The sequence below is a fragment of the Manis pentadactyla genome, chromosome 5 (genome assembly GCF_030020395.1).
Source record: "Manis pentadactyla isolate mManPen7 chromosome 5, mManPen7.hap1, whole genome shotgun sequence".
In the NCBI taxonomy this organism is placed as follows: Eukaryota; Metazoa; Chordata; class Mammalia; order Pholidota; family Manidae; genus Manis; species Manis pentadactyla.
The window spans coordinates 174435001-174458529 of NC_080023.1; the positions used below are offsets into that span (position 1 = coordinate 174435001).

A 23529-nucleotide genomic window follows, 5' to 3' on the forward strand; every position below is an offset into this window, starting at 1 on the left:
TTTCCCAAGAATAATAGGACCCCCGAAACTCTGAGGCTAATCCGTGGGGTCCCCGCGTGCTCCCCGCGCCCCCCGTTCCGTGCCGCGGCACCTACTGCTTAGAGGGTCTCTATGGTACATGTCCGAAACTCTCTTATTCCCGCATCATCGTCCACATAAACGAGGGAGAACCCTACCTGCGCCATCCTAGACTACTGTAGAGACCCCCAGAGTGTGGTGGGGATGGGGGATATTGAAGTGCTTTACAGGAGGCAGCCTCGGCAAGCCGGCAAATGAAAGCTGCAGAAGCGGGGGCGGGGGGTTGGGGGAAGTACCCCAAGGCATCTTAAAAACAAATTGTATGTACACACTCAGCATCCCCTCACTCTAAGCCTCCTATCTGCTCTACTGGTGGGCTCACGACCACCTGTCGCATCACCACAGCGTGCCCACGCCCCCTTCCCATGCGTCCAAAGCCTTGTACTCCGGATTTGGGGCTCAGGATCAGAGGCTACTCAGGGCTGGGGGCTGCGGCTCAGGGGTTTAGGGGTAACCTGGGGTGATGAAACCCTCCTGCAGTCCCGTCCCCCCCCGGGAAGAGTCAGTTGGGTCTGAGAGGGAGGGTGTCAGCTCCTGCGCTCAAGCAGCCCGGGGCCCACGTCTTGCGTCACGTGTCCCGCAACGCAGGCGAGCTCTCTCTCTCTGGCCAGGGGAGAAGAGCGGAGAAAGACTCCAAATCAACCAGGGAGAGAAGTGGAATGAGCCAAAACGTCCCTGCGTGGCCTGCACTCATCAGCCCCCTTACCCCAAGTCCGGGGCTGCCAGCGCCCAGATCCGACTCCGGAGCTGCCTCTGCCCTGGGGTCGGCGTCCCCTGGTGGCAGAGAGAGAGCACTACGAGCGATTTTCGGACCGAATCGGCACGCTCCTCAGATCTAAGTAGGCAGGAGGGGCTGGCCTGGCGCAGAGACAGAGGAGGGCACGAGGGCAGGCCAAGGCGGGAGTCAGGGGGCATAAAAACCCGAGGGGATACAAAGTGGCCAGGAATGAGCCAAGACCCCACCAGCAACAATAGACTTTCTTCCAGCACCATCTAAGGTTTGAGGCCTTGAACCCCCAGATCTTAGGAGGGTTGGAAACTGAGGTTGGAGAACTTTCTAGCTGGTACTTCGATTTTTTTTTTTTTTCGAAAACAATTTTTTCACCCTAGTTTGGTTGGGTGCTCCGTATTACGGGGCCCCAAGTTTATTTTAAGAGTCCGCCACCGTGTTATGGGCGTGTGCAACGGCCTCGACGGCAATAATATGTCAGGACAATGCAATATCCCCCTTGAACTTGGGGAACAGCTCGAGCAACCACTTTTGGAGGCCCCAGGGGCAGCTGCCCCCAGTGCTGGGCCTGGCACAGCCGAAGAGATGGAGACCGAACCGCCTCACAGCGAGCCCGTCCCCATCGAGATTGAAGGCGAGGCCTGTGGACCCCCAGAGATCTCCAGTCCCAACCGCCAGGACCTCAACCAGGCCACTGAGGAAGCTGGAACCCGTGGAAGCCACAGCCCACCTCCTGAGGAAGCCATGCCCTTCGAAGTCGGTCAGCCAAGCTTGGGAGGCTTCTGGCCTACCCTGGAGCAGCCTGGAGGTACCCCTGGGGCCCATGGAGGCCTCGAGGCCTTCAGCCCAGCGTTCACGGAGCCCGGAGTCTTTGGTGATGCCAGATCAGGCTTGGGGAGGTACAGCCCTCCTCCTGAAGAAGCCATGCCCTTTGAGTTTGAGCAGCCTACCCAGGAAGGCTGCAGCCAACTTCTCTTGCAGGTCTCAGACCTTGCTCCAGGAGGTCCAGGTCCAGGGGTCTTCAGTGCCCCTCCAGAGGAGCCCCGAGCCCTCAGGCCTGCAAGCACAGGCTTCAGAGGAGCCAGCAGCCCTCCCCCTGAGGAGGCTCTGCCATTTGAGTTTGATGGAGGAGGCTTTGGGGGTGACAACCAACCCCCTGGGCTCCCCCGAGCTATCCCACAAATCGACTACGACGGCGGCCAGTTCGCGGCAGTCGCGATCCCGAGTGCGGTCCTCCTCGCTCCCGGCGCGAACGAGCCCCCCCTCTGGGTCCCGGGCGCCAGCAGCAGCCCATCCCGAGAGGCCGTCGGCGCTCCTTCACACCTCACAGGCGACAGCCCCCCGATGGAGATCCCCGGACCCCAGCTCGAGATTGGCAGAGCCCCCATTGGGGTCGACTACGCTCCCGTCAACATGGACAGCCCCCCAATCGCGTTGGATGGCCCGCCCATCGAGGTCTCCCGAGCCCCAGTTAAGAGAGAGCGAGCAGAGGGAGAGAGACCCCCAGCTGAGGGAGAAGCAGCCGAGATGGAAGGAAGCTCAGCCGCCGCTGCCGCGGAGGGAGGAAAGGTCCCCTCTACGGGGGACGGCGCCCCTGCCGCCGGGGCCGCCCCAGCCTCTCCCGCCGCCGGGGCCGCCCCTGCCGCTCCAGCCCCCGGGGCAGCCCCTGCGGCCCCTGCTTCCGGAGCCCGCCCCAAGCTGCGTTTCCTTAGACCCCCCAGCCCCGAGATCCAGGCTGCCGATCCGCCTACTCCGCAGCCTCCTCGGGCGTTTGCCTGGCGGGGCAGGTCGGAGCGCGGCCACGACGACGACGAAGGGTCGGTCAGCAGCGACGACGACCACAGCAGCGACGAATCCGACGATGGGACCTCCGGATGCCACCGCTGGCTGCAATCCCGGAGAAACCGCCGCCGCCGCAAGCCCCGGCGCAACTTGCTCCGCAACTTCCTCATGCAAGCCTTCGGAGGCTGCTTCGGCCGGGCCGAGAGCCCCCAGCCCAAAGCCCCGCGCAGCCCCAAGGTCAAGAAGGTTCCTCTGGCGGAGAAGCGCCGACAGATGCGCAAGGAAGCCCTGGAGAAGCGCGCCCAGAAGCGCGCAGAGAAGAAACGCAGCAAGCTCATCGACAAGCAACTGCAGGAAGAAAAGATGGGCTACATGTGTACACACCGCCTGCTGCTTCTAGGTAAGGCGGCGGGCCGTGCCCGTGGGGAGCGGGGCCGCTGAGGGACCCCGGGAGTGGGCGGCAGGGCTGCCCATTGGGGCTCGGGGCCTGGCGGTGGGAGGAGGGAGACTGGGCCAAGGCGGGAAGAGCCTGCTAGAAAGTTCCAGTGAGGGGCCCTAACTTTGCCCTGGGAGCGGGTGAGGGGCTTGGGAGGGCTTGGGTGGTCGAAGTATGTGCCCTCCAGGGAGAAAAGTGGTGCCGTACAACACTGAGGGTCGTTTCCAGCTGGACAAACCAGCGCCAGCGACCGTAAGATGCCCCCGAGTCCTGGGGTGGGGTCCGGCAAGAAAGGCGGGGGCTTCAGGTGAGCCAGGAACTGCCGGGAGGGGCCTGGGATTCCCCAGGCTCGGCTGGTTGGGGCCATGGTGGGCTGGGGTCGTTGGGGAAGGTGCGCCCCCGCCTCGCCTGGCACGGCTGCTTGGATTCAGACAGCTTGTCGTTGGTGTGTGTTGGTGTCCATATTGTGTTCGCCTGTGCATGATATGCTCAAGTGTCCCCCAGTTCCCATCCCCGGCACCCCCAAATTACCCGCCGACTGTGTACTTGTACTGGGGAGCGGGCTGTCTCGTGTTTTGCGCCATGGCGCGGGCAAAAACTTTCCGTGTTCGCACACTCTGGTGGTACCTGTGCGCTGGCGCTCTGCAGCGGGCGGCGTGAAAAATGCGGAGAAGGTGGTGGGGCATCTTGGGTGATGTGTTGGGCCACTGGCCGGGGGGGAGAAGGGGCGCCTCCCGTTGGCCTCCCGTAACCTTTTTTCTGTATGTCTTTCTCTCTTTTTTCCCTTTGCGCTAAGCGTTTCCTCACTTCTCATTCGTTCGCCAAACCCTCCCGCCTTTACGGTTGAAAAAACAGACACTCAGGTATCTGGGGCGTCAGGGGCTGCACCCCTAAGCTCGGTATTCTGCATACATCAGCTCACCTGGTGGGGGATGGCGGGGTAGGGAGGTGGAGGGCGGGAGGAAAACACTTAACATGCTGGAGGCGAGTCTCAATCCCAAACCACCCGGGGCTGCTGCCAGGGGGGTGGGCGTGGCTGTGTGTTAAAAATATGAAATAATTTCTTCCTAGGGAAGAGCCAGAGGTAAGCCAATCATTTACCCTTTTACAAAGAGTGTAGTAGGAGGGGCTTGGTTTTTACAAGAGAGGGGCTGTGCCTTGGGAGTGGAATGCCGTCTTGTGTTTGAGTTGCAATTAAAATAAAATTTTTTCAAAAATGCTTCCAGTGTATTTTAAGTATGTGGACGAAATATAGTAAAACTGTGAATATGACTTGTAAAACATGTAAATGTTTGCACGTGAATTTTTTCAAGCAGCTGTAGCTGGGGGCAAAGAGGACCAAAGGTAAGCTCCTCTAAAGTGGGCTGGGATACCCCAAAATGTGAAAGGTTATAGTGGGTACCTTTGGCGGCCCTCCCCTCCCCCCTTCTCTTCACCTTTTCCACCTTTCCGTGACCCTTCCTACTCCGGGATCCCCCTCTTCCCCCAGCAATACCCTCCCCCTGTTTTCCTGGCCCTTCCCACTCGGCACCTTCCCTTTCTCAAATCTCTGCTTAGCTCAAAGGAGCAAATTATCAATGGTCTGAGTGTGTAGCTTTAAGTGTAAATTTAGGCTTGTATGTAAATTTAAAAAGTAAAGCGCCACAACCTTAATTTATTTTATTTTCTGAAAACTTTCAAGGGATTTCAAGATCACAATTGTGCTCCTTTGTTAAATTTTTATAATGTTTGTCCGTTTTAATTAATGACCTTATGGACATAACTATACCATTGTGATGTGTGTTTTTCACAAATCACAGTTTTAAATGTGATGGTCATTTTAATTGTGCCCACCCAGGGAAATAATGACATCATCATTTTCCCAGAAATATACAGAAGAGGGGGTAGTTTAAAATTTTCAATGTCCCAACTGCACCAAGACCACAGAGCCTCAAATGACAGCACACTGTTTCCTTGCAGACAACCGGCTTTGCATAACAGGCCCATTTCAATATTCCCAGCATAACTCTAGCAAGCAAACCGCTGATGGGGGAGGGGGGACACAGAGGGTGCAGACAGGAGAGCCAGATGACAGTGTGCACACAACCCTAACTGGCCACCTCCCTTACATGCTGGAGCCTCAGTTGCCTAGTTTGTGAAATGAAGCCTACCCACCAGGAAGTCTCCTTTGCTCCAGGTCTTGAGCCCTCTATTGTGGTGGTGGGGGGGTGGGGAGTGCAGTCGGTTGATATCAGCACTAGAGGCTCACACCATAGGTGATGCAAACGTCCATGCTGCAGCCCATTGGGAGCCAAGTATTAAGAATCTTAGCAGTTTCCCTTGTTTACCCTTGTTTGGTATCCAGAGGGGGAATTAACTTTAATAAAAGGAAATTTGCTGGGGTCACCCTGCCCTCTTCCTGGCTCTGCCCCCAGGGTGTTAGTGGCAAGCACATTTGGAGACAGTGCAGTTTGGGAGGCTAAATCCTAGGCCACATCTTGTAGCACAAGTGTTAACCTGTGTGGCCATGTGGTTTGTCAGTTTCATTTTGCCAAAATGACAAGCGAGGAGTCCCTTCTGGGTCTGAGTGACTGGGGAGGGGAAAGGAGGAAGAATGAGTACTTACTTACATTTAGGACAGGATTTCTTACATTCTAGCCCCAACATAAAACACAAGACACAGCCATATATTCCTCCCTCTGAAAATGCAGATCAAATGACCATCCTTTGATTGGGTTCCTAATTTGTGACATGCAGATTCATCTGTTGCTTTAAAAATGAGTGTGTGTATGTGTGTATATAGGCCCTCTCTGTTTTTATTGCCCAAACAGCTTAACCATTTTACAGGGAATCTTAAAAAGGAAACGAGTAGGTAAGTAGATAATAACATGACTAAAATTTGAGAATATCTAAAGAGTTGAGGCCTTTTTCCCAATACTATCCAATAATAGACAATTTCCCTGTTTCTCTTGTCCTTTTGAGTAATTTTGGTGATTTAAACATGTTTTTGGCAACTTAATTTGGGTGTGATTTCCTCATTTTTTAAGATTTAAAGGGACTGCTAGATAGAATTTCTCAGTATCTGCTGCATTTATTAAAATTGTGCAAGCAAATGCTGTATATAATGGCCATTCCGCCAACACTGTATTTATACAGTGAATCTCAGCTGATTGCATGATTATTTATGCCACCAGGTGTAATGGTGATGCATTGTATCCCATCATGCAGAGGGTTTTTGTTGTTTTTTTTTCAGTACTGCCATTTCTCGTGTCCAAAATGCCTCCACTGAGCTGTCTGGTGCACTGAGAATGGCATGGCTATCAGACCACAGAAGTTTCAGAATGACAAGAGACTTCTGTGATTTTCCCTTCTGGCTCCCTAAAGTCCTTCACACTTCTCAATGGCTGAAATTCTTCCCTGACTGTTAAAACCTGATTTCCCATAGATGCCTCTCAATTCTTTTCTATACAAGTAGGTTAATTTTTATAATTTGCCCACATTGTATGAACTATGGGAAACTGGTATTAAGCAAAGAAAAGTGGAGTTCTCCACTCCACACTTGAAACTGATGATCTCCCTGCCTTCAGCATTATTAGTAACCAGTCATAGTAATTATTATGCATAATGATACCACTTTCTTATTGTATTTCTAAAAGGCACACTTGTCCTTTGAAACAGCCTTGGGCAATAAAAACGTGAGGGGCCCCACTTCGTAGGCAAATAAACCAAAAACTCAGAGATCAAATGTCAGGGAATTGCACCCAAAGACTGCAAGGTAAGTAGAGGAATCCAAAATTTCTAACTGAGGTAAGACAGTGCTTACGAAAAAAATGTGGCAATAAGCTATCCAGCATTATTTAAATGGAAAGCATGATTCTTGTAAGGGTATTACGTGCTCTTAAAATCCCTTGTCAAATGACAGGTGTCTGCAGTTTTCTGCTTTCTGAATTATAGCCAAACTCTGACAGATCCCTGGTTATAAAAGTCCATTGAGTGTACATGAAATGTGAGCACCCCCATTTCTGAGATATCTGTCATTGCTATGATGATATTTCATTTCCACATGTGCTTTAGCCCATCTGGCAGCACTTCAGACTTTTGTTTGTTGGGCCTTTTCACTTTTTTTTTTAATACCGGTTTTCCTTAGAACCTTGTTTTGATGACCCAGTAGTCTTCTTCAGTAGGGTCTAAGGCTTTTCTCCTTACTCAGGTTTCCACTAAAAGGAGGAGGAGGATATAATTCAGTTGCTTTTATGCATGGCTCCCCCTATGTTTTTAGTGCTAGAGTGTATTAGACTACTTAAAATCCCAGCCTGGGTTTTAAATAACTCTTGCCCAGTGTTCTCCATAGTGATTTTTTTTTTTTCAAAGTATTCTGTACTTTTAGTTGGGCTGATTCCTGCTTAGTGATTGTCAGTGCAGCATCTTAGAACTCACCTTTGACTTCCATGTAGACAGGTTGTTATTAAGCAAAAAAAGAAAAGAAATTCTTTTTAGAGAGGCTGACCTAACGGACCAGACCCGAAGTTCCTCAGACTGGCTATGCCTCTTCTTTTGAAAGTCCATTTCCTCACCAAATAAAACTTAGCCCTTACCCCCAGCACAGTATGACTCTTCAAATGCCTCTACATAAAGCTACTTTTGGGAGGCAGGCAAAGAGCAAGTGAAAACTGGCCTCTAACGCTTCTTGTTTCTTTAACCTGTGGCAAAGGGTCTCTTCCCAAACTCACCTTGGGCCTCTCCGGGTTCCTAGTGGAATATGAAATTAACATGTCCCACTTGTCCATTTTAAAATCAGATTTCTCAGGAAGAGTAGCAATTTTCAAAATTGAAAGGTCAGGGCCAGTTGATAGGGCAGGGTCCCTGTCATTAAAACAGTTAGAAGGGAACTATAAGCACTTTTCAGTCCCATCAACCCCTCCGGTCCCAGTGGTCCTCTAGTAACAGGGACTCTGAGGCTCTGACCCTACTAACACCTGCCTTAACAGGTTTCATTAGGATGAAGACTAAAAGGTCTTTGTCCCATTCTCAGATGCTTGTCTGGCCTGCAGTTTCCAGAGAGTGAGAGGACAGTGGGCCTGAGTCTAGTCTCTTTTGGGGAGTCCTGCCAAAGAATCATCAAGTCCTAAGTGGTCTTTATAAAACTGAGAAAGACAGGTGAGAAGGCCCAGATACAAACTGACACGAAGGTAGGCCAAGGAGCCTGTGGGCAAGGAGGAGGGGGCTTCCATGAGCACCAGAGGGGGTGGCGAGGTCATTCTCCTTAACTCCTCTGGAGACAGGCGCACTTGCCCTCCAGAAACCAAGGAAAGGTTCTGAGGGGTGTTCTCAACCTTGTGCCCGGCACATGTAAGTGCCCAATAAACGGTAACCATTATTTTTAGAAATTTAATTATCTTAGACTGTTCTCTCCCTGCTCCAAGTGATGTTTTTGTTTTGAGGGTTTGCTTGTTTGTTTGTTTCCCCACAAGACTGTCAACTTTTAAGTTCTCAGAGTCCCAGGCCTTGGTCTCTGTTTCAGAGTACACTCTTTGTATATATTTTAGAAACAAAGCTCAAGCAGATGACAAACGAAACCTCCCCAAATGTATCATTGTGTGAAGTCACTCTCAGGTGAGTGACCTGGCCAGCAGAAGATGGGTAAAGGCATTTTACTTACCGCCTCCCTGCCCCCTGCCACCTCCTTCCTTTTTATCAGCCCCCATCTATAAATCGACTCTATACTGTGGTTGAGTCCCAGGACCTGAGTGCGGATTGTTCTATGGTTATTGCACATGCAAAGAAAAAAAAAAGGTTGTCTTTAGTCTTCCTTCCCAACAGCCAGATGGTGAAGCAGGCCAGCCAGCAGGAATGGAAGACGAGCCCTTCAAGAATGAGGTAGGGAGCAACATAAAAAAAAAACAGTGTGTGACCTTTCATTACTGTCAATCAACACATGCTTAGTTGAGACAGAGGATGCTCTGGTCTCCAGCAAGCAGGGGGCACAAAAGGGGCACAGCTCTCACGTTAGAATTGTCACATGCAATAACTGGGACAGGATTCTGGGGAGAATGTTAGGTGACTAATGTGTGATGGAGCCGAGCAAAGCAGCTTGCTGCTGTCGTACTTAGCAGGAAAATCCCAAATTGCACTGCAGAATAATTTGTTAAACCTCAGGAGAATTTGTGAGCATTTTGACTTGTGGAGTTCTGCCCACAGAACTTGAACATTAGATCTTACTAAATATTTCTTAATGATTCAATTTGGGGCGAGGAGAGAGGTATAAAGGCATGAATTGTTATCTGATCCCGAACTCATGAGTCAGTGTTTCTGAAGTTGTCACACACATTTGGTGTGTGGGACAGAGTATCTTAAACTTCCCTTAATGAGTTGATAATGGGAAGGGAAATCTCTTGTCCCCACTTTCTAAAGAGTGCCACAGACAAGCTGTCATGGGCTCAGCGTTACCACTGCACATCAGTTTTTCATAAGCAAGTAACATGGGTATGAAGAGCCTCTCTGGGTTTATCCAGCTCTTGTCTGCCCCCTCAGGCAAAAGACCACCTTGCCTCTCTCCTTATCCCTATTTGAACATTTGCCTTTCATCAAACCCACTGCTAATGTGCACATGACTGAAGATGTTTTTTTTACAGGGGACCTGCAGTCAGGTAAGTTTGCAGCAGTAGGATTTTTGAAAAGCATTCATAATGCTTATTATGATGCACAGAAACCAAAGTTCGTGTTGTGATATGCTCAGTACCAAGAAGGGCTGCCCGACAGGGCTCTGCCAAGGGAAGCAGGAGCCAGGTGTTCCTGCATCTTAGCTCGTGTCCATCCCAGCTCCCCACAACCTCTGGGGCCATATTGCTGGGACTCACTTTCTTTAGCTGTAAAAGTAACTGATTGGTCCATCAAAAAGAGAAAAACAAGAAAACCTGTTAGGACTAGATGGGGTTACTTGGGAAGTGAATGGCTCCAGAAGGGACTGGGACCGCTGGGACACATCCTTTCAAATCGCTGCCCTTTTCTTATCTCTGGTTACATACAGTAACATCCTAAGTGTCCAAAGGACTTAACAGAAGCCTTGTGGGGTCCTCGTTAATAAAAAGCCAGGCCTTATTTGTCATCAGCCCCTTGAGTCTTTGATCTTCAGGGGCTTCTGAAATCTTAGAAAGTGTCCATCTTCACTCCTTATAGTCACTCTCCACATAGGTCCGTTAGGCCTAGAAATGCTTAATTATTAATAAAATCTGATATGTCATTCAGGGGTCCTTCTGCCCACTGCCCCTGCAAATATGAATTTTTAAATGTCTGTAGGCAGGCGCAGAGACGGTGAGGGTGAGTTGCTATTTCAGGTGGCCACTAGATGGTGAGGCGGCATCAGAGAAAAGTGTCACATCTGTGGTTAAAATGAGAGGGATGGGGAGAGCCAGCAAAGGTACAGAAGGGTTCCACCTCACTTTCCCCGGAAAGCCACTCTAGGACAAAGTCTGTCTTTAACAGGCCCCAAAGTTTTAATCAAACCCAGCCTTTTTTTCTTCACCTGTGACATCTCCCTGCTGGCTATGCACTGGGGTTTTAGCAGTGTCTTGGGGGACTCTGTCTACACACAGGGTCTTCCATAGTGGCTCCATGGATATTTCATGTTGGAGGTCCTCCTGTGCGCCATACAATATTTATCAGCTTCCCTAACTTCTACCCATTGGATGCCAGTAACACATACACACACACACACACACATTCATGCACACACACACACACGCTCATGCACGCATAAAGTCCACCCCCATCCCCTACCACCACATGTGCAGTGTGATGACCCAAACTGTCTCTCATCACTGCCAAAGGTCCCTTGGGGAGCGGGATCACCCCTACTTGCAGTGACTGCCTGAACATTATAGAGATGAAATTCTGTGCAAGGTAGAGATCATGCATGTCATATCCCAAACACCTTAAAAGGGAAATTTATCTTTCCTATCAGAAAAAGGGTTGTTGTCTTCAGTTACTAATAATCAGTCAGAATCGTTTATTCCAGCATTAGTGATACTGCATTCTTGAGTAGAAGTAATTTCCAGAAATCTCATAAAAGAAGGCGACCCAGATGGCCCTAAGGAGAACGGAAAAAGGAATCATTCCAGGGATGTTAGTAATGAATTGGTCTAAGACTCTGATTAACCACATCAGTCCTGTAGCTAATCAATAGGCCGGGGAGATAAATCAGGGCTTGAATGGATTTTAACATTTAAATGATCACATCTATATTTAGGGGTCTTTTAGGGGCCTTTGTAGCAAGCTGGGAGTTCTCCCTTTGTCTGGTGTGCACTAAATTAATTCACTCTGCATTGTAGCAAAAGGTGCCAAGATCCTGAGGACTGGCGCTCAGATGGCTGCTAATACTAGGTCAGCTCTGGGGTGGCTGTGGCCCCACCTTGCGTGTGTCCTGTGAAGCAGTAAGGAAGGCTTTAGTTGGCAGGGTGTGGCCACCAGTGATGGGGTGTGGGCCCTGTTAGCTGGGTCACCTTCATTCCAAGCCCTCAACCTTTAGCAACTCATCTTTCGAGGCAGGAAGTCACATTGTGGGGTCTGGGAGAGGTCGGGGGAAGCACCTCTGTATGACTGTACCTGACAACGGTAAAATGAGGTCTTTTAGAAATAAAGGCCGGTTGTGCCAACAGAAACCCTAAGCAAGGACATTTCCTGATCAAGACCTTGCACTTGGTCTTTGATAAGATGGCTGGTACCCCCTCCTCCCTCCTAGGGCAGATCCTGCAACCCGTATGTCTGGAATGGTCATAGTAGGACGAAGTCATGATTTTACTTTTAAGCAGTGGCCTAATCCCCACAACTTGTATCTAACCAGCCTCTCAAGTGACCATTATGGAAGAAGGCTTTAATATTTTTGTAAACAGGGTTTTTGTTTTTTTTTTCTTAGAGAGTTGAGAATTTGTGACCCTTAAGTTAATTGCAAAGTCTAGAAGGAATAAAAGGTTAAGATAATAACTGATGATTTCCACCCCAGACATCTGTGTGAATTTAAACACTCCTTTTACCATTAGGATTACTTTAGGGTGAGGGGAAGAAGTTGATGGGTACTTTGGCAAATGACATATTGGACTTGCAAAATTTAAACTGGGTCTTACATGTTCCAAGTCGCTGAGCAGAGCACCCCCAGCACCTCCTCACTGCAGAATCCTTGAAATTACCTGAGGCCTGTTTCTCAAATGTTGATTTTGACCTTTTGCCTGGGACCAGGTGTCTCTTTCCAAGGAAATGCTTCAAAGGCTTGGGGCAGAACCCAAAAACAAATGCCAGACATTAGGGGAACATTTTAAAAAGTTGGATTGCCAGAAAACTAATGGCTACTTATAATTAAGCGTCTATGTGATTTCATTTCTTCCTTTTTAGCTGTTAAAAGGGAAGCATATTAGATAATTTTGTCTTGCAAACACATGGCCAGGGCTGATTTTAAGATGGACACTGGATGGCGGGTGCCCCCTTCCAAGTGTGTGTTGGAAGTGTTCCTGACGGGGTCCAGTTCTTCTGGAGCGCCCTTAGGAACTGCTGATCACTGGGGCAGGTGGGTTGGTTGGCGCTGGGTGGAGGGTATGGTGATTGCTTTTTGATATTTTCCCACTTGCCCTAAGGGAGGGAGTCTGATCTAATGGGGGAGGAGGTGGGCAGAGGACCCATCTTTTCTGGAGGGTCCTAGGAGAGCGGAAGAACACTGGCTCGGATGTTAGAAAGTTCTCACTCCTGGGACCATGGTTGACTCGAGCACTCTGAGGATTCCATGAATTTGCCAAGTGACATTCAAACTTATATCTTAAAAGGGTTAACAAGGCTCCATTTTGTGCTGGCTCAGTAGAGTCCTCCTGGGGTCCTGCCATGGTCAGGGGAGGGCCTTGCATTTCTTGGGTGGTCCAAGAGAGAGCCCTGGGGAATCTGTAGTCACCTTTCTGGATAAAGAGGTAGTGACCTACAATTAGGGCAGTGGCAGCGCTTGAGAAAAGGGATTCTGGATAGACTTGTAGTCAGTTGGTAGACTTGTACTCAAAACCCTTGCAGGCACCTTATCCTGAAACTGAAGCTGACAGGTGGCAGACGCCTCTGGTCTCTTTTCTTTTTCCTTCAGGCCCTAATACCTTGACTCCCCAGAGGTGAGGTCTGACTTCAGACATTAAGGCAAGCTCAAAGTTGGGAGCTGACCTTTCATTCTGCCAGGAAGAAGGTGAGAGGTCATGGAGAAGGTCAAGAGGGGGACCATAGGGCTGCCTTGAATGCAGAGAAGGGACTTGTCCTATTCTCCCCAGAGGTGTGCACAGCTCAGAAATCAGTCTCCTAAGAAATTCCCTCACTTCTTTCTTGCTTTCCCTTTTTTCCTTTTTTTTCTGATATTTCTTTTTTTTTTAAGATAAGATTTCTTATTTTGGGGGTGCTTCTGAGCAACAAATACCTTTTTTTTTTTATTAGGGAAAGAGATGAGAACACCAACATTTAGGAAAGTAGAAACAAGAAAAGCAAGGCTGCTCAGAGCTGGCTGGCAGGTGGCGCTCGGCTTTTACTGTTGAGAGCTCAGCTTTTCAAAACCCACGGCCGTGTGCTGGTGCCTTGAGGCCCCTGTCTGCATCCCCCGCCCCTCAGCTCCACTCTCAGGGAATACAGGCCCCACCCCCAGGGCCCAGGAGAATTCACAGGTTTTTCAGTCCAATAACTGATATCAGAGGACAAACCCCATCACTAACTGTTGGCTCTGCAGACTTCAGCCAGTACAAGAAAACACCGTCACAGAGACCACAGTTCCCAGCCTGTGCGCATGCCCCAGTTCTCCTAGGAACCCCTTCTGGGGCCTTGGGCAAATCCTTTATCTTCTGGGTCCCAGTTTTCCTCATCTGAAAAGTGAGAAGCATGTCCTTCTCACTTTAAAACTTCTTTCATTCCCTTATAAAAAGTTTAACCAGAACAGGTGTGCCGGCCCCCCACTCTGCTTTAAAGTGTCCCTTCCAAAAATGGCAGATTGCACAGGAAATTGCAGGCCTATCTTTTGTCCTTTGGCAAATTATTAATAATTTCTGGGTACCTGTCCCTGGGAGAATCTCTGCAAGAAGCAGAGGTGAGTGGTGTGGTCTGTCACACCCCAATCAAGGGCTAGAGAAGAAATTCTGAGCTGGGCAGAAGACTCTTTTCCACCAGGAAAACCCATGAAGCCTTCCTGGAGGAGTCAGCATTTGACACAATATGGGAAGATTTAGGAAAACTGGGGAGTAGAATTTGGGGTAGATACTCAGTGATTTTTTACCGAGAAGGTACTGGCTGAGGATGAATCCTTACTGAGAGCGTCAGTGGGATTTTCAGGGTCTCAGATGTCAGGGCTAGTTTTAATTCTTTCCTCCTTTTCAGCACTGCTGAATTCCTAGATGCTGCAAACCCATGGTGCACCAAGGGGCATTCTTATTAATGAAGAGTCTTCCCTATCTAAGGATGGCACCATCTCAGGCCTGACTCTAGACTTGGAGCAGGTCACGCCTGCCCTCTCTAGTGAAAGGTCAGCTGGCTCTAATGCTATCTGGGGCCAAGTTCCTGTTTCCAGAAAGAATGGGCACTCTTGCCATTTCTTTCCATCCCCCTTCCCTCCCTTCCTTCAGTGGCTATAAAATATTGAGGTCATCACTTTGAGAAGGGCCAGATAAGCCACTCAGATAGGGCCTATAAAGCCCAGTAATGGGGATTTATTCCTTTCCAACAAGACTTCTGCTCCATACCCCATTCTTAGATGCTGTCTTTCTCCTCATTCTTTTATGGCTGAAAAGTCAGAGAAGCTGAATAAAATACATTAACTTTAGGTAACCAACTTAAGTCCAATATTCCACTTCAGCCCATAAGCTTCTGGGGCTTCTTTAAAGCCTTTCTTGCTCTTCTTTTCTCCCCACACCCCTCAGCTTAGAGCCTGAACCGTGGCAGAGGCAAGTCAACACAGCATTGCCCACCCATGGAGGCTGCTCTGGATGTTGGGGTGCAGGGGAGGCAGGCCAGGTGGGCTGTGGGTCCCCGCACCTCTCCTGGGCCAGTAAAGATCCTCCCCCACCAGAGGTCAGCAGAGAGCCCAGAATGGAGGAGCTGCTGGCAGGAAGTGGGATCTCTTAGAATTCTCTAGATGAAATGTAAGAAGCCCCCGTGGAGAAAAGCCCCAGGTTTCAGAGGTACCTTAGCTTGGGGTTTCATCCTTCCCTGGGTCCCCGCGGGCTTAGTTTCAGCAACAGGCCTGATATTCCGTGCTTGCAGACGGGGAGAGGGGGCTCTGACACGGAGCCCTCTTCTCTGCAGGGTGCAGTGCCCTCTTAGAGCCCAAGGGTCTGCTGCTCGGGGCCCAACTGCCCACGTCCGCTTCCCGCAGGATGGGACTCTGCCCGCCACACGTGCCCTGGCCCCTTTCCCATTTTCTTCCAAAAGTTGTATTGTGAAAAGGACATTAGAACATTGCAGGAAATCCCCTACCCCACCCGTACTCTGCCATGGTTTTATTTCTCCTTATCGCCTCCTGTTCTTTACCCAGATGTATGGCTACTTCTACAGAGAGTGTTAGTATGTAAGCCGCCTTGTGCTCGGTCCCCCCACACTGATGTCCTTGGACGTTTCCTACCTGCTCTGTTGTGTCTTTTTTGTTCTTTGACTTGCTCCATCCTTTCCCAGAGGTGGGAAAAGGGGACAAGGAATCTGAATTCCTTCCCTCTGGCCTTCTCTGAACTTGTGAAATGCCACAGTCTCTGTGAAATACTTCGACGTCAGCCGATATCCCTTAGCCAGGTCTTTACTGTTGAAGGAGAAAGAAAGGGGAGAAAAAAAAGGTGTAAAGGAAGGAGAGAGAAATACAGAGAGTATGTGAACATTTTTAAAAGGGACCGAGAGAAAAAGAAAAAAGAAAAGCACTGTTGCTAAATTTAGCCCTCACACCAGATGGGGTCCCTGCCCTCTAGGAACTTGGAGTCTCGAAGGAACACAGGGAGGACCGGTGGCCTGGCAGAGGCTGGAGTGCTGGCAAGGCAGCCGCACAGCTGAGGGCCAGGCCGGGTTCCCGGGCAGGACAGGATCAGCCCTCTGCCAGCCCAGCCCACTGCCCCTCGGGGCCCTGTGTGTGCCTGGGGCCAGAGCCCCTGCCCCCTTCCGCCCTGGGCTCTCAGCTCTGACCTTGCCCTCTTTCCCCAGTGGGCCCTTTCGCATCCCCATATGTTCCTCTCCTCATCCTAGAATGATTGTTCAATCTTTTTTTGGGGGGGGGGGGGGATTAGTAATAAGCCCCCTTCTAGCACAACAACCTGATCTTGCAAGTCTTTTCACGTACCTTAACCCAAGTGAGTGGTTTTAAGAAATCAGGCACATGGTGGACTTTTTTGTCCTTAATTAAAAAATCCAATCTTCATGAGGTCTTTGATTCGAAAATTACCCAGCACAAAACAAAGCAAATCCTAAAGTCGAAAGCAAACATCGTGTATATTACATATACGTCTCAGATGTTGAGGAAATCCTTAGGAATCCTTAGAAGTTTGCAGGTTGGTGTCCTCAAGAATTTGGCTCCAGCCAGAGCCGGTATGGGCATTGTTTTATTTTTTTTTTTCCTTCCTTCCTCCCTTCCTTCCTTTCTTCCCCTACCCCCCCCCCCCACAGCCTCCCCCCTTTGGAAAACAAGTTTTATTCTCCTGGGTATGTTCATTAGAGAAGGGAGACAATGAGGAAGAGTGGGGGGAGGAGGAAAGGGGACAGGGGGGCCTCTGCAGGAGGAGACCAGACAGGATTGATTGCCCCGTGCCGGGGGCAGGGGGGGAGCTGAGAGTGACTCTCACCCAGATGCAAATCTCTCGGCCTGTAGAAAACTGAACACAACAGACCAGACCTTCAACTTCCTGGTGCTTCCTCTCTGCCCTGTGCTTTATTCATTAGCTCAAGTGAAAAAAATAAAATCAAAGTCTAGTCTTGCTTGCTCTGGTAGGAACCTGTGCTCCCAAGTGTCTGCCTTCTGAAAGAAAAGCCCGGCCCGCAGAGCCAGGCGGCTTGCAGGCTGCCCCTGCTTCAGGTCACTCCCAAGCTTTAGCTCCTCTCCACCCGGGAAGTTTCACACCCTGTCCAAGCGCCAAGACTTAGAAATGTGTTCCTAATCGATTTGACCTCAATTTGTATTGCTTTGAGACTTAGCAAATGGTTGATTAGGGGGCCAGTGTTTTGGTGGGTGGGGGGTGGATAATTGCTGTTCTGATGGCCAAGAAAAGGGACTTGCCACAAATAAATTTAAAAGATGGGCCTTCTGTGATATTTAGGAATTGTTGGGGGCAAGGGGATCTTGGTCATGCTTCAGAATAAAAGAAAGGTGGTGGGGAAGTGTTAAATGGAGATTTAGCATAAAATGGCAGGCCTCATTGAGGAAAATCATAGTTCCAAATGAAAACAGTTGTCACGAAGTACTTTTTCCAATTTTTGACTATTGGCAGATCTGAGATTCACCTCACATTCAGATTGTGTCCAACTTGGCAAAGAACATGGAATGCTGCCCAGTTCTTGGTGCATGTGTACCCATTTTTCCTCACTGATAAGTTATTTTCTGATCTGGGGGTGAAATTGGCTGTGGAAATAGCTTTGTCCTCTTTGCCTTTCTAGTAGCTTCCTTTAGCTTGTGCAGTAGCGTCTCGTGTGTCTGCCAGCTTCTCAGTGAGGAAGTCCTCGCCGGGTCGGTGAGTTTGCCCTGATTTGGGTATTTTCATTTATTCATTCATTCAATATATAAGGATGGAGTGCCTAGTCCGCACCCTTCCTGCAGGGGAGACCAAGGTATAAGACATTGCTGCCTCCTTTGGTGGTCTTGGGATCACAACAAACCCAGAAAGTCAACAGAGGTGGGCAGTCTCTACTGAATGATTAAAGGGGCAAAGAAGATGGAAAGATTGTCAAAAAAACCAGACTTCAGCTACCTTCCAACACTTCTCCAACCTAGTTGAGCAAATCAAATCAGCTCTTACGTAAAATCGTTGTGAACCCTGACAATTTAACTGCAGAAAACCCAGAAGGATCTGCTTGGGTCAAAACAAACGGCCATGACTAGATATTCGACAGGCACAACCATTTAGATTTCCGGTGCTGTGGCTGAAATCCATGAACTGCCTTAGCCAGCCAGCCCCCTATCTCTTCTCGGCTCTGACTGGAGCCACATTATGCCTTCCAGCATCTTCTAGGGCTGAAAATTGTCTTGGGATTGGGCCCAAATTCTTCTGCTTAGCCTTAGAATCTTCTGTCTAGGATGCCTGTCCTGAGAAAGCTTTTGTAGTTTACAGCCAGATGCGCTGACATACTGTGCACTCCATCCTGGCTTCTAGGTGGCCTTCCATCTTCGCTCCAGTCTTCCGTCTTAGGTCCTGGCCTGCCCACCATTTTAGACCCCCCGGCTGCCTCCGTCTTGGCTCTAGTTCTCCACCTTAGGTCCTCAGCTTCGGGCCTCTTTCCTGTTCCCTAGTGTGGCTAGAGATAGTCTATATCCAAGTAGAATAATCAGGAAAAGAAAAGTACACTTTTAATTCCAGAATTTAATTCCCAGTTTTCCTCTCACAAATAATTTTGAAGTTATCTGTTTGTTGATACAGTGCATCTTACCTCCAGGCTTCCGTAATGCTCAGCATCTGACACGTGATTCTTGGATATTCTTTGAGAATATGAGTCTGTGTACAGAAATTTATCGTTTTAGATATAAGAGGAGGGAAGTGCATTTGTGTAGATGCCTCACCTGACAGGACTCCCAGATGACAGCGGCCGATTTTGCTCCATGAGTAAGACTCAGATTTACAGAATTGTTAGTTGTGGCTTCTTCACTTTGTCTGTGGTTGTCTAATGCCGTGCACCTGGCAGGCACTCCGAGAAATCAGTGTGAGTGGAACCCATTCTCAGGACATAAAATGAAGCTTGTTGGCCAGCTCAGGGAGCTCAGTTGCCAAAGTTATGTTATTACAAGTTGCAGCCTCCGTAAATGAATTAGTTTCGTGCATTCCTCGCCTCCAACCCCGGCTGGTGCCGCTCTCCTGATCTGCACCATTCTCTTAGGATACCTGGAAAGCACCGTGCATCTTAAGAGAAGTGACTTCAAAGAGGTGAGGACTCCAGGGCTCTGGGGATTTCAGGGAGCGGATGACCCCCCAGCTGGAACTTGGCACTGGCTTCTAGTGCCCAGTTCAAAGAGATCATGAATGGTGGTGCTTGGCTTTTGCTTCCTGGGTGCCTGCAAATGGAGCAGATTTGACCCCAGGCCTCCTTACGTCCCTGCAGGTGGCTGTGTTCTGTTCAGTTAATCCCATTAGCTGGCAGAGGCTTACAGGCTACCCTTAAGCGACATTTGCATTTTAATAGAGTACTGTGAGGCCAATGGGCAGAGTCACATTTTTACTAGTGGAGTCCTCAAGAGTAAAATCAAAAACGGCATGGGGCAGGGGAGGGGGCACTGTGTAGTCATCTTCCTTGGCCCAGGACACTCGCACCCCTTCTCCTCCGTGGCCTAGCGCGCGCGTGCACGCACACATGCACCCTCAGTGCAGTGAATTCAGTGAATTGGCTTTCTTAGCCCACCACCCCAGGACTTGGGGGTTCCCCCCTCCAGATCTCCAGGTATTAGTATGGTGCCTGACTGGGCTCTGCAGGGTGGGGGTGGGGGTGACATTGGAGTCCAGAGCCAGGTCCAGGTTGCAGCCTTTGGGTGCCGTACCCATTCCCGCTCAGGTCCATAGGACCAGCGCCATGTTTCTCCCCAGTGTCCTCTGCTGTGACACAGTGACATGCAGAATCATCAGGAAATGAAAGACTTGAGGACTGTAGGGTTGCTTTGCTTTCTTTAAAAAAAGAGAAAAGATCAGGGGTGGTGGGGAGAAGGAGCAGGAGGCAGGCGGCCCCCCGCAGCAGGTAATCCAGCAGCAGAACTGCCATTGCTGGTGTTACGTTAACAGCCCTGAGCCCCCGTCACACAGCCTTAGGAAGCCCTGGAGTTCCGTTTGATTTCACACCTTAGCTTCCAGTTGCTCAGAGGTGCATTAACAACTAATGATTCAATTGAGGGAGGCCTGGATTGCCAACTTGACTTGCCAGATATTAGCATACCCTTATAGAACACCGGAAGCCTGCCAATTAAGCTCCCCAGTGTACCTCAAAAAGGGCCTTTCCAAGATGCATGATCTCTAGGAAAAGGAAATTAAGCGAATTTTGAAAGCTCCTGACATGTGAGTTGCCTTAAAATGTAAGTAGTTGAAGGCGAGGATGACTGTTATGAATTCTTCACATCACGTGTATTTGAATATATGTCATGGATTCTGATGGCAGAGCTGAAAACTGCTCAGGGTCACAGGTTCTTTTTGCCTCTCTTCTTTTTTCTCTTAACCGCCCCCCCCCCTTTTTTTCTTTAAACATTAACCTGCGCCCCACCTGAGACTCTCTTTTCAGAAAGGTCTGTGATGGTTCACAGGATGAGAGAGCTGTTTGCACAAAATGAGATGACAGGCCCGGCCAGGTCTTTAGAAAGAGCCCCCACCGCTGGTGTCCCCAGCAGCTGGAGCAAGGCTGAGGGGGAGGGCGGTTAATTATGCGTAGGAGCTGTGGCTTTCTGGCAAACATGGTAGCACACAGGCTGGTGACAGAATTAAATAGCAGCCATGCTTTCCCTCGGAGAACGACAAGCGTTTGGGTTTTATCTTCCAAGACCCAGAACCTGTTTACTTCCTTCTAAACAGCTTCCCCCTGCCCCTTAGATAAGTCAACAGGGAGAACTGGCGTCCAAATCTTGCTAAATCGCGCACCCTGATGATGACTTGATCAGGAGCCAGACCAGACGTAGCTGCCGGCTAGCTAAGATGTCTTCCGCTGCACCTTGCTGCAGAAAGCGGCGGCTCAAAGCATCGATTTTCTCCCCACCCTCCCAAGGTTAAGGTTCTGCTCTGAACTCACTGCTTCAACTGCTTCCAGCTAAAATTTCCATCATCAAAGAGCCTGATTTCAGCAGAGAAAGGCCCACTTTAGCAAATGAGAGAAGAGGGATGGAGAGGGTCATTTCAGCTGCGGCAGATAGCAGCCATGCTATTTGCCCTGACAGCACTTTAATTATGATGAAAGAACAAGATGTTTTTTGGTTTTTACAGGGGAGGCTGGTGGAGGAGGGGCAGGGAAGGGACCTCTGAGAGATGTGAGCTGCTGAGCTGCCGAGCCCAAAGCGGGCTGCCACCACGCGTGATGAATGCTTAGAGGCAGAGCAGGGCCCTCGGCCTGGGGCCCATCACCAGTTCTGTCCTCAGGCCTTGCTGCTTTTAGCCAGAGGTGCATTGTGAAGGGGAAGGGCCCATAGGGTACAGCTTGGCCCCTGCTGCGTGCTGGCTCCCCGTCCCCTTCGTGGGGTGAGCTGTGACTTTCACCCCCAGGGGAAAGGGGCAGTCCAGCCTGCGCTCTGCTCCACCGGCTTTGAAAGCATTGGTTTTCAGTGGAAACACACCCTGTTGTCGAGAATCGTGTTTTTCTTTAAAGTCAGGTGCAGGTTGAAATGGACATTCAAAGGCCTTGGAGCTGCAAAGAAAGGCCTGCAGGCCTGCGGACAATGTTCCAATGGGCAGAGGATGCCCTTGGGGGGTGGGGGGGCGGTGGAGAGAAGCAGATGTTGATGGGTTTAATTGGGCTCAGGCAGGAATCAGGGAAGGGCCCAGTTCCCTTTCCTGGCCCTGTTGCTCAGCTTGGAGCCCATAGGAGGCCCCCCAGGGGATTGCTCTGGGCCCCAAGGTGGCCCTGGGACTCCGGGTTGGCAGTGTTTAGAGAGAAGTAAAAAACAGGGGTGCAGCGTGCCTGCTGCCTTTCTGTTTTAGGGCTCTCTCCTGCCGTGCTGCACACAGCACAGGCTGCTTCCAGAGCCTCTAGCAAAGTATCACCCAGAGCAGGAGAGATGATCTGGACCTGCTCATCTCAGCTGCTTCTGTGTAGCTGAATTACACAAGGTTTCATTTGAAAGTGTGGTCGCCACAGAGAGCACCTCGTGGCCTTGAATTAAACACTGATGGGCTTTACTTTCCCTGAAGAGAGACCCCCTGCGCGGCAACTCCCCCCAAACAATTCTTGACATTCTGGGGTTCCTTATTCCCCTCACTACACCGTCAGGCTGCTAGAGACACCTCTGATTGTGCAGGTTAACTGGCACCAGATATGAAACAGCCGGATTTAGAGCTTTGTGGAAGGTATATTATGGACATTTCCGAGTAAAGCCACTTTATTTCTCCCACTTAACAAGAGGATTAACAAACAAAATGCAACATATGCAGGATCTTAAGGAGAAGGCAGTGGTCTTGAAATTGAGGCGCTGTCCTGCCGGACTGCACTGAGATGCCCCTTTCCTTAGAACTACTGCAGTCTCCCCTCCGGAGATAAGCCGAGATGCAAATTCTTTCTCTATCTAGATATGTGGTGATTGTACTTGCTACAGAGATGGAGGAATCCTGATCGTGCTGATTTCGGTAGGCCAGTTGAGGGGAAAACACTAGAAAAATATGTTTAAACCAATTCCACTTGGAAAACAATGTGAGGGGCTAGCAGTTTCATCTGCAAGGAGGCAGATTTGAGGCAACATCCTGACTTCGGGCCCTCGGGGTGCTCGGATATTTTATTATAGAGTGATTTTAATTTGGAGGGGAAAAAAACAACAGCAGACAAGTAATATTCAGGAGCTCCCAGAATCTGGGGGTCAAAGCTAGCCTGCTTCGGGCATGGTGCCTTTTCAATGTCAGAATAAGGAAAAGGGTGAGGATTTCATCCCCTCCTAGAAATAGGCATGTTGAGAAAGGAAAACATCCTGTGCTTTGAGACGCACAGTGAGGTGATCAGTTAATGTCAGGCGGTCATAATCCTGTCTGAAGAATTGGTCTCATTTTTCATGTCAGAATTAATATTGGTTGAGATTAGATGGCTTAATTTAGACTATTTACATTTTATAGTGCTAAAAAGGAGGGCTCCAAGTCACTTTCTGGCAGCAGCAAAGCCAAATAAATAGGAACAATATAACCTTAAAAAATAATCCATTCCTGCTGCTGTTTCTCTTCACTGGCAAATTTTGAGTCATTTAGCACAACCTGAAAACTTGGATTTGCATTGCCAGAAAAATGTAATGCTTTCTACTATCATAGGGCTTTTTATTGCCCACAAATCTCGTATTCTGGTGACTTTTTTGACTTGAGTTTTTGTCTTCTTGACCCTAAAGCATCCAATCAATTTGATCAAAAGTTCAGTCATTAAAAAGCACTGGTTGTTTTGTCTACAGACAGCCAGGTTGCCTGAACATTGGAGAGGGTCAGTCCATGCAGCCACCAACCCTGACATCACCCCAACACAGACCAAATGCCATAGGTAAACGAATCTTTTAGAATAGGAGGGAACAGAGCTAGAAGCCAGCCTTGACTTTGAGGGGTGAGGACGGGAGGCATGAACAGGATGTTGGGGTCTCTTGCTTCTCCTGCCGTGGCCACCTGCTGCCTGCTGCAGAGTAGGGGTGGGGAGGCATCAC

General features: G+C 49.5%; 2 protein-coding genes across 2 annotated transcripts in view; both read left to right on the forward strand.

The window, feature by feature from the left end:
- The window catches only part of LOC118920643 (neuroendocrine secretory protein 55-like), a 55833-nt gene that overhangs the window by 13694 nt on the left and 18610 nt on the right, over window positions 1-23529 (forward strand). The window lies entirely within an intron of this gene.
- On the forward strand, window positions 622-3686 carry LOC118920139 (guanine nucleotide-binding protein G(s) subunit alpha isoforms XLas-like). Its single transcript, XM_057503290.1, has 2 exons — window positions 622-2990; window positions 3214-3686. The coding sequence occupies exons 1-2, from the start codon at window positions 1250-1252 to the stop codon at window positions 3684-3686; spliced, it is 2214 nt and encodes a 737-aa protein (XP_057359273.1). The 5' UTR covers window positions 622-1249.

Coding starts and splice junctions, on each gene's coding strand:
- LOC118920139 (XM_057503290.1), top strand. CDS start 1,250: ATGGGCGTGTGCAACGGCCTCGACGGCAATAATATGTCAGGACAATGC. Junction 2,991..3,213: donor ACACCGCCTGCTGCTTCTAG/GTAAGGCGGCGG, acceptor TGTGCCCTCCAG/GGAGAAAAGTGGTGCCGTAC.